We start from the raw sequence: 9,687 nt of genomic DNA, 5'->3' as shown, positions 1-9,687 counted from the left end.
GCACAAGAGAATAGTGTCACACACTCCAAAGGATCTGCARTCCTTTATTAAGTGGAAATCAACTTCATCTAAAATATTTCAAAATCCCCTATTTGTTTTGAATGAAAACAGGCAAAGAAAGGCAGCAGAAATTACCTTGAGAATTTTCCCTCATTTTTCCATACCTGTCTTATGAAACCAGCTGTCACAAGATAGAGTAAAACATTGTTTGATTGGAGAAAAGAAAGTCATTTATAGAGTACTGGGTCTTCAGAACTATTACCGATTCAAAATACTCTTACATCTGCCCTCCTCCCCGATCCCTACTCACAGCCAAACAAAATTAGGCTTGATTCCAGAATRCATCAGAAAATGGAAGTTGTCTGGGGCCAGTTTGGGGTGGCCTCTTTACAGTGGTGACCMCTAGATAACTAGAGGAAACGGCCACAAACTGAAGCACCAAAAGGTCCACAGGAACTTAAGGAAAAAATTGTTAACAGTGAGGGCAACAGAGCACTGGAACAGGTTGCCAAGACTGGTTGCTGAATCTCCTTCTCTGGAGATTCCTTCCAACCTTAATGATTCTATATTTTATGATGTAAGTCTATTTGTCCTCCATTATCTGATGAAAATATTTATATAAAGTACAAAAATGATAAATAATTGTATTATCTGTTTTATGTAAGATACATTTGCTTCATCATTTGTTTGCCCCTTTCATTTGATTTAGTTTTATCTTTAGCCTTAAAACAGCACTGGACCCAATTCCGTGTCAACATTTACAAAAAAGACAAACACAGATATGAGTTGTAACACATATGAAAGAAAAATAAAAGGCATAAGATCAAGGGGACTGTGAGTAAAGATTATTTTAAGAGAAAAATTATGTGAGAAGACCCTTCCTTCCTTCCAGCTTTAATTGGACACACTTTATAGCGTATGACTGAAAAGAAATGTATATAAGCTATTGTCATGTTTCCTTGTGTTAGCCTCTCTTAAGGTAAATGACTCATCTGATCACCAGATTGTATAAAATCTCTGCATGATAATTCATCAGTACTGAAGTTTTATGTAATACCTATATCTTTTATTGATATATTTTCATATAATTGATACAAAATAGTCAAAGTCATTGAATATGATTGAGTGAATTCCAAAGTTTACTTACTTTGCAAAATTCAGGTTGAAGCCATGAATGAAGTACAAGTATTTACATTTACTGACAATATTATTGCATGCCAAACTTTTTCACTGATATACAATATTATCTTTAAGATAATATATATTTTACCTACTATATATTCAAAGCTTGAGCAAGAAAGATTGTAACATAGGGACAACAATGATGGAAAAAGKCATGTAAATCACTAGATACTCCAAATACCATTTGACTGAAGTAAAAGTATAGACCCKTTGTGTTTTGGTGAGCTATATTTGAAAGTGTAGGTTTTGGGCTGAGTGCTTTGTAGAGTGTTCACTACATATCTGGGCTTGTTTCTTYATATGATGGTGTCACAAATGTCTACATTTAAGTTTAAACTGTCTCTAGTTTTTCTATTTGTCTTGCTTGGTTAATTAGGCCAGTGTACTACTCCAAGTCTTGATCCTCTGAAAATTTCTTGAACAGTACAGAGCAATATTACTTAGCTCCTATCAAATGAGGAATTTTTACTTTTCATATGTGCAATATGTGTTATGTGCATGTAGCTTTGACTAACATTCTGTTTGATATAGGTTCTTTTAAGTATAAACATATAGTTTCACTACATAATCACATTAGACAACACTGTGTTCATTTCTTTCTTTGTCAGTGAGAAAATCACTTTCATCGTCCATTCCAGTTACAGGATTGTTGTAGTCTAGTGTTCTGCACTGCAAAAAGTAATTGTCTTGGCTTTTCACCTTGCATAAGAAATAAACCATGAAGGCCATTCCTACTAAAATAAGCAGGACCAGAGTAAGTAGTATCCAAATTGTGGTGTGACCACGTGGTTTGTCCTTTTCAACATCTGTAAAAAAAATACAAAGCAGTTAGAATTGAGTCCACTATAGCCATAACTAGGAAGGACTATGGGCAAAGAAGATACCATTAAGATGTAGATATTTTCATATGGTTTTTCAGAATGAGAGTTCTCTTTAAACATCTATCTTAGCATCTCTCTGTCATCTCCCCTCACAGACTGTAGTGTATGAAAGATGGCACAAAATGGTCAGTCTACCAATGCACTTAGTTGTGGGCTGCCATCCTGGATGCCATAAGTATCTCATAGAAACTAATAAATCATGCTGGGACTGAACTCAATGGCAACTAAATGAATTAAGTGAATATAATAAATACATAAAAATCAATCATTTGATAAATATCAAGTAATAAATAAAATCAAATATTTATTTTCATGTCTCAAACTATGGAAAGGAAGAAAAGTACCTACCTTCCACATTTGCTGGAGCAACTGAAGTTTCTTTGAGAATAACTGTCAGAGATGATGAAAAACGTCCAGTTACAATCTTAAAATGCYATGTTTTCATTCCTACAGCTACATGGTCAGCAAAATGTGTGATGCTGCATATGAAGGCTCTCCCTTCACTTCTGTAAGTGCACTTACATAATTAGCAAAGATGAAACGATGCAATTGACCTTAACCTGATAGTCACTGCAGTGAAACTGTGGTGGTTTGCATATTAAAGCCTTCTTCCTTCTCCTTTACCGATAAGCAAGTAACCTTTAAGCACAAGAAGTTTCTGATTGTGGTGGACAGACTATCCCTGATACTCTTGTTAATAAATCTTTCCCTCTCATTGGCTCTCCAGCCKGTGTGTCCTGTGTATGGACCACTGAGGTGCTGGGCAAATGGTCAAATGCTGGGAATATTTTCCAGTTCCAATTCCTCTACTGAACACAGTTCCTCTGAGCTCCTGCGGATTTTTAATGTACTGGAATTTATTTCTATCTAAAGTGTTTGCATTGAAGGTCAAGCCTCGACATGCAGTTTTATTGGTGGTTTAAAGAGGGCTCCACCTGCAAGATTTCTCACTGCACATTGGCCAACGACTGGGTGCAAGCTGGATCAGCTCTACCACAAGAACAGATTTTCAATGGGGGCCATGGGGGCCACACTGGAGAGGCAGAGAGCTCACGTCAGCACAGCAAGAGGCCGTGAAGGGCCAGATGCTCCACCTCAATGTACAAGACACTGGTGCACTCATGACCACATCTCCTAACATGCCTCTTAAATTGTCCCTTGGAAGGATGAAACATGATGTCTGCTCACTCTGAAAAACCTTCTGGAGAGCCAGGTGTTAGGAAATAGACTCCACACTTSGGCATAACACACAGAGGCAATCACAATTGAAATCGGATGAGAAAAATATATGTCGATGCTGAGGCGGTGCTTTCTAAAACTTCTAGTAACAAAAAAGCAGCTTTCTGCAAGTAGTACTCTAGTATTGCTCTAGTTCCCCTTTCCCTGCTTCCCACCCCCCAAAAAAAAAAAATAGGAATTGCTCTAAAAAGAGAATTTTGTTTTTTCAGTAAATATTCTAAAACCAAAACACATGTGAACATCTGCTTTCCCAACCAGCTGCTTGGTTTTGTAGAAGAAAGGATGGAGAACCTCAAAATATTCAGAACCTTTGGGTTGTGAAATAGGACAGGAAATCAGACTTTTTTGCAGAATTACAGTTCAACTCAAAAATACCACACGGCTGCTTGGCTCATGATATTCTGATATTTCTACTTCCTGACCGAAGCAGATGGCATTCAGTTGTACAGAAACACAGTATTAAAACAAAAATGTTAACCAAAACACTTTTACTGTTTTTCAAAGGTCACTATACAAGCTCTGGATCATGCTTCCGTTCTGTTATGACTTAAATGAAATTGCTTCATCCATCCTTCACTAGAACAGCATGTATCATAGCACAGCAAGAGGAAGAAGAGCAAATTATTGAGGCAGCTTTTGTTCTATAAAAAGGGAAAAGGAATATTAGCAGGAAAAACTATGTATATTTTGGATGGAGGAGGAAAATCAAAAAGGAATTTTTAAAAAATCCAGAAAATACAGATTATCTTTGTTATTATTTGAATAATGATTGCAGAATGCACACAAACAGTACAGATAGTGCACAACAGCTCTTGGCAGACAAGAAGGTTAAGAGAAAGTATGTAAATTCAGCATTTTATGTGATATAAAATGTGACAATTTTCAAAATGACCATATTGTGTTATTATTACTAAATAGAACCATCAATGTAAAAAGAAAATATTAAACCAGCCACTTACTCTTTGGCCTCTTACAAATAAATCCCCTTTGGGAAGAACATGAAATGATACTCCAGTACCCAGAGGAGGTAGACATTTGCACGCAGTAATCAAGCTGGTCCCCTGAAGGTTGTCCTTCAGCCCAGTTCACAAAGTCTAACGCAGTGTTGTCTTGCCAGAGCAGCTTCCCTGGTGTGGCAAATGTTAGCAGCAGTACTATTAATTCAGCAGAATGTCSACTAATATTAATTTTTCCCTAATTCTGTTGTTATGCTCTGTTTAATAAAACAATACGACTTTCTTTAAAAAATCAAACTTTTTATTAAAAATATAATTAGTTTTCCAGATTAAGATCATAACTGTGGCTATCATAACTAGATTTTAGCTATATATTCCCACAGTTTTGTCTAGGAGACTAATGCCTGAAACTGTAAAATACATAAAGCTAGATTATTTCTTTTTTAATTCCTAATTTCTTATTTTGGTAATGCTGATTGAAAATTAAGCAGGGTTTTTACTGTAAAGCTTAAGCATACAGTAATGTAAAAATAAAATTTATTTATTTTGCCTRTAAAAGAAAAATATTGATGTATCAATGAGTCTAATAAAGTCTGAAAAAAACCCTTTATGACTGCTAGAAGACTGAGGCTAGACTTGCTTCTTCTGTTTACATATTTTCCAGAAGGGCCATTTCTAGAGAGCCTCATTTTCTCCTTACATTGAGGAATGATGCTGCCTGGTGTGACCCCGTGGCTTGCGTCTGGATCTCCACAGACCTGTGCAGGAGCTACCAGGCCAAGAGAAGCCCAGATCACAAGAGAAAGGGTCACTTCCAGGCCACAGAGCAGACCTGGCAGGAAAATGCTCTTGCACAAGCCAGGAAYTGCAGATGTCCTCAGATGTCCTCAGTATGGGTTCCACAAAGAGGAAGGGGATGGACTACACAGACCTCTGCAAGATCTTCCTTACACTRCAGCGAAGAAGCAACTGTGGAAAATTACAGGTAAGAGCAATTCCAAATTCTAGGTTAGAAAGCTCTGGTTTAGAAAGGAGCCCCATGATGGTCCCAGTACAGACAGCTAAAATAACACATCGTGTCCCACTTTCTTAAGACCGGGTCTTTCCTGTGTTTTGCCTCTTGAAAGAGTCCTATCACCTCTCCATTCCTYTGTTACTAAACTAGATATGGAACAGAAGAAATTTGCATTGAGACAGTCTCCATGCTGGTAGGAGGCTGCAGCCTTTTTCRCTGACCCATGCAATATGCAGGACCCATAACTGAAGTTAAGCAGGATTTGTTTTCTACAGCCTTTCACACCTATTGGATAAAACCCTAAACCTCATACATGTTTTTTCAATCAAATGCTATGTATCTATTTTTTGTGCTTATTTCAGAATTTTTTCTGTATAATTTCTCCTGTACTCAAATATTTTCCCCAAAACAAAGACATAACTTAGTCATATTTCAATCAATTTAATGAAGGCTATTAATGATCATGTATAGAATTTAAAATAATTACCATTTATATTTCTGTATAGTCCTATCCAAATCCCACTTGTCCTGCTTGATAAGTAGTCTGCATGTTCTGCTAAAAAGTTTGATTCAACCAGATCTCCTACAGAAGCCAAAGTACCACCTATAATACATTAGAAAACAAACAAAAGATGATAGGAGGTAGCTACTGTTACAGAAATCTGTGGTAGTTAAAGACAGTGCTGCAGGATAAGATTAATAATAAAACTTCTTTCTGCTGGTAGAGAATAAGTGAGGATTTAGGGACCAGAAAGAAATGCTCAAGGGAAACAGCATGGCTTGTAAATGATTTCCCAAAAGAAAGGCATATGATTTTCAGCGCAACACAGTGAAGATTATTTCAAAATTATCAAAACAAGCAAACAGCACATTATTTTTCAAAGATTGCATAATATTTTTATAACTATCATTAACGGATTGTTATTTATTGTTTCTTTTTGGATTTGACACAATATTGTGTGACATGTAAAACTGCAGCAAACAAACATGGGATTAAAAAGGAAAGATTAATCTTTCTGGCGATAGTGGCAGACTGAATGTGTTGGAGAGAAGGCTGAAAAGATCAAATAAGATACGGAACAAAAGGACCGATTTCTTTAAAGAAGTTCATAGTTCCATTATTTTTCACTGTCTAGGAAAGCACTGATGAGCTATCTCACAGCTGAGCACTGTTCACTCTGGGACCAGAAGCTCAAGAAAGGAGAGAGGCATTTGCCTTCCCTTTGCTTTGCAGGTTACCAGCGAGTCCCATTGACAGAGTGAGGACTTCCAGGCAGTGCAAGCAACCTCCTTGTCAGACCACATACCCAATGTGAAAAATAACTGATTGTTACTGTGATGTGGTAATTACTTCCATCTTGGCACAGAAGTACTGCAAAGGCAGGAAAGATGCATAAGACTGGAGACAAATCAAACCATTTGAAAAAAACCCTATAAGTAGAAACTTTGGGAATTAAGATGTAACTAGAACAAAACATAACTGGTTAGGAAAAAAACAAGGAAAACTGATCACCTTAGTTTCAATCTAAATGAAAACCAACARCTTTAACAATGAAAAGTAAATGAGATGTTAATTTCTTTCTTTCTTGAAATTTTTGAATAATAATAACAATAACAATAATAATAATTACCTGATTGAACACATTTAGTTACAGACTGAGACCAGCTCATTTCATCTGAGTTGAAGTTATAGCAGTGGTTTTGGAAGGGAATCCAAGAGATGTGATCAGATTCAGGGCACTTGCCAACCTCCTTTGGAAGATCATACAAAGCTGTATCTACAAGAAATGAGATACTATGGATTTTGTTGTCAGTGGGGATTGTAATCATTAAAATATGAAATTTAGTTTAAAAAACACCCTTCTTAAAAGTACTTAAAGTAATCTTCATCACACATTATGAGAATTATCAAYGAATATGTTAAGAGTGACAATGAGGAACAGCACTCCCCAGCCACAGCTGAGCAGTAAAATATAAGGCTGTGCTCTTCAGTGCTACTAGTGCTTCGAACTGGTCATGCCAARAATCTGAGTTTGGTCTTTGTTTGTTTCAGTATATTTTCTATAATTAGCAACATTGTATGAATGAGAAGTATAATAAAAGATAGGAAAAGAAGAACAAGAATACCCTAAAGAACTTCAAATAATTTTATTTTAAATTACATATCCTCTAAATTGTTATTTATTATGAATTTCTCAATGAGATATTTTTCTCAATAATTCTAACAAAATTTCTGAATAACTTTAACTGACACCATGTGCAACTATCTGAAGTTCATGAAATACTTGTGCAGTGGCCCCACATTTTCCTGCACATAATAATGTTAGAGCATAAACTAGTAACACTGTAAGCTGGTACATGCATTTTTAACTAAAACATGTTGAAGCTGCAAATAAATCAAGTTCAGAATGTGATCTGGAAAATAAATTATAGCAAAATTATACAGCATCAGCTCAAATAAAACAACTGCTCATAACCTTTATGTAGCTACAGCCAACAGTAGCTCTCATACAAGTGAGGAAGCAAAAGTTCAGCCCTATCCCAAGGTCTTAATGTATGCACTTTAATTTGTAGTATTCCTCACTGAGTCCATGCAAACACTATGAAGTATGAACTTCTCTTTGTACCAATAAAAACAGACTCTTTTTTTCCACCAATTTAATACATTAGTCACAGCCATCAGAAACTGATGATAATACTAATAAGCAGATACAAAGGATTCCTCCTTTCTCCAGTTATTAGTATTTAATAACACTGCTTTAACCACTGCATGAACACAGCTATTTTTAATGCACAGAATTTATTTTGTAGYCATTGGATCTTACTGATTATAATCCTTTCCATGAAATACCTATCAGCAAAAAGATTCATATTATAGACTCCAAAGAATTAAAAAGTGTAGTACTCCCACAGTCTGCATGCTCTGTCCATCTGCAACATCACAATTCTACTGCAGTTACCCTTCGAGTCCCATAAAACTGCATGGACAACTCCATGAAAATGAACTGATGTTGAAGTAAAAATGAGAATATCGCAATTACATATGCAGCCTCATTATTCCTTACCTATTAAGGAATATGCAAGGAATTAAGGAATAATGAGGCTGCATATGTAATTCCAATTCCAATTCCAAATATATATTTAGAAATACATTTTACTCAGATTCTTTGATGTTTCTGCCTTAAAATCTAACCTGTGGGCATCATCACAACTTACCATCAGATTTTTGGCAGACAGGAAAATGTTTTTCTTTACAAGGTGCTGTTGTCCAGGTTCCATAGAGATTTAAATAGACACAGGCTATTTTCCATTTGGGTTCACCATAGTTCCATTCAGAATAATTCATTTTCCTATTATCAATCCATCTGTAGTAACCATTCTAAAATTGACACAGACATTTAATACAAGTTTTATACATCCCCCATCTTAAGTTTCAGGCAAGAGGATTTATACAAATGCCCATTTTCCCAGTGATTTGTAAAGCTCAATTTGTACATTTGTGCTAGTACTATTGAAATACTGATCAAATCACGACTCAGCAATGTCAAAGTAATAAATAACAGTATGCTTCCCATGCTCTAAGGGCCCATGAAGCTTTCTTGAAGGCCAAGGGGTGCTTTCCAAGTGCTAGTGATGTCCAGTTGCTTATGCAACGGTGTGGTGAGAAGCAATCCCTGTCCTGGAAGAGTCAGGTCACCCCAAGGAGCAATTTGCCTGCAAGGATCATGAGAATTGCAGAGAGCTCAGGTAGAGCAGAGYAGAGGCTGCTGTCACACAAGGACTCTAAGCTAAGCTACAGTTGACTGCTCTCCTCCATTCCCTAAGATCCTTATTTATTTATTTATTTAATACTTTTAATATACAGCAAGGAAATGCTATCTTCCTACCCTGTTTTCCTAAGTCTATTAATGCTACATTTCAACCTTCAGGCAGTAATCACATCATAGTATTTAACCACACCTCACGTCAATGTATTAATCTTACCACTTTGCTGTTGAGACCAGTCCATAGAGGCTCTCCATGCTGTGCTGCCTGCAGCAGTAAGAATGTATTTGTGTAATAATCTAAAATGCTGGCGAGCTGTGAAGATTTCTCCTTGCAGGCCCTCCTTGCTTCATCCCAATTCATTTTAGAAGGAATGACTAAATAGCTGCTATTTCCATAGTGGATGAACTCGAACTCTGAAGCAGGTGTGGAATGAAATAATTCAGATTCTATAGGAAAGAGATAAGTAGTAGGAGGAGAAAACGGTGATAATTATTAGTTGCCCCAAAAGGAGCATTACCTTTGAATAGCAAATGAATATAGTGTGACAACAAAAGCATCATGCATCAACCACTTCAACCGTTTTTTATTTCAAATACAAAAGACATTTTAAAGTTAGCTTAGAACTATTTGTAGAACTATTTGTATA

The 9,687-nt window shown here is 36.2% G+C and overlaps 1 protein-coding gene across 1 annotated transcript in view; it reads right to left on the bottom strand.

The window, feature by feature from the left end:
* Positions 1-1,345: 1,345 nt before the first annotated feature.
* The window catches only part of LOC112947394 (macrophage mannose receptor 1-like), a 29,379-nt gene continuing 21,037 nt past the window's right edge, over positions 1,346-9,687 (bottom strand). Inside the window, exons 23-29 of the mRNA XM_026039477.1 lie at positions 9,258-9,487; positions 8,490-8,652; positions 6,905-7,051; positions 5,761-5,877; positions 4,262-4,429; positions 2,412-2,453; positions 1,346-1,988 (exon numbers count right to left, since the gene is read on the bottom strand). Of these exons, the coding sequence (XP_025895262.1) occupies positions 1,756-1,988; positions 2,412-2,453; positions 4,262-4,429; positions 5,761-5,877; positions 6,905-7,051; positions 8,490-8,652; positions 9,258-9,487 (1,100 nt within the window). The 3' untranslated portion in view covers positions 1,346-1,755. The remainder of the gene's footprint in view (positions 1,989-2,411; positions 2,454-4,261; positions 4,430-5,760; positions 5,878-6,904; positions 7,052-8,489; positions 8,653-9,257; positions 9,488-9,687) is intronic.

This window comes from Nothoprocta perdicaria, unplaced genomic scaffold, assembly GCF_003342845.1.
Source record: "Nothoprocta perdicaria isolate Ctin4 unplaced genomic scaffold, notPer1 scaffold_23, whole genome shotgun sequence".
Classification (NCBI taxonomy): Eukaryota; Metazoa; Chordata; class Aves; order Tinamiformes; family Tinamidae; genus Nothoprocta; species Nothoprocta perdicaria.
This window is presented reverse-complemented; position numbering and strand designations above follow the sequence as displayed.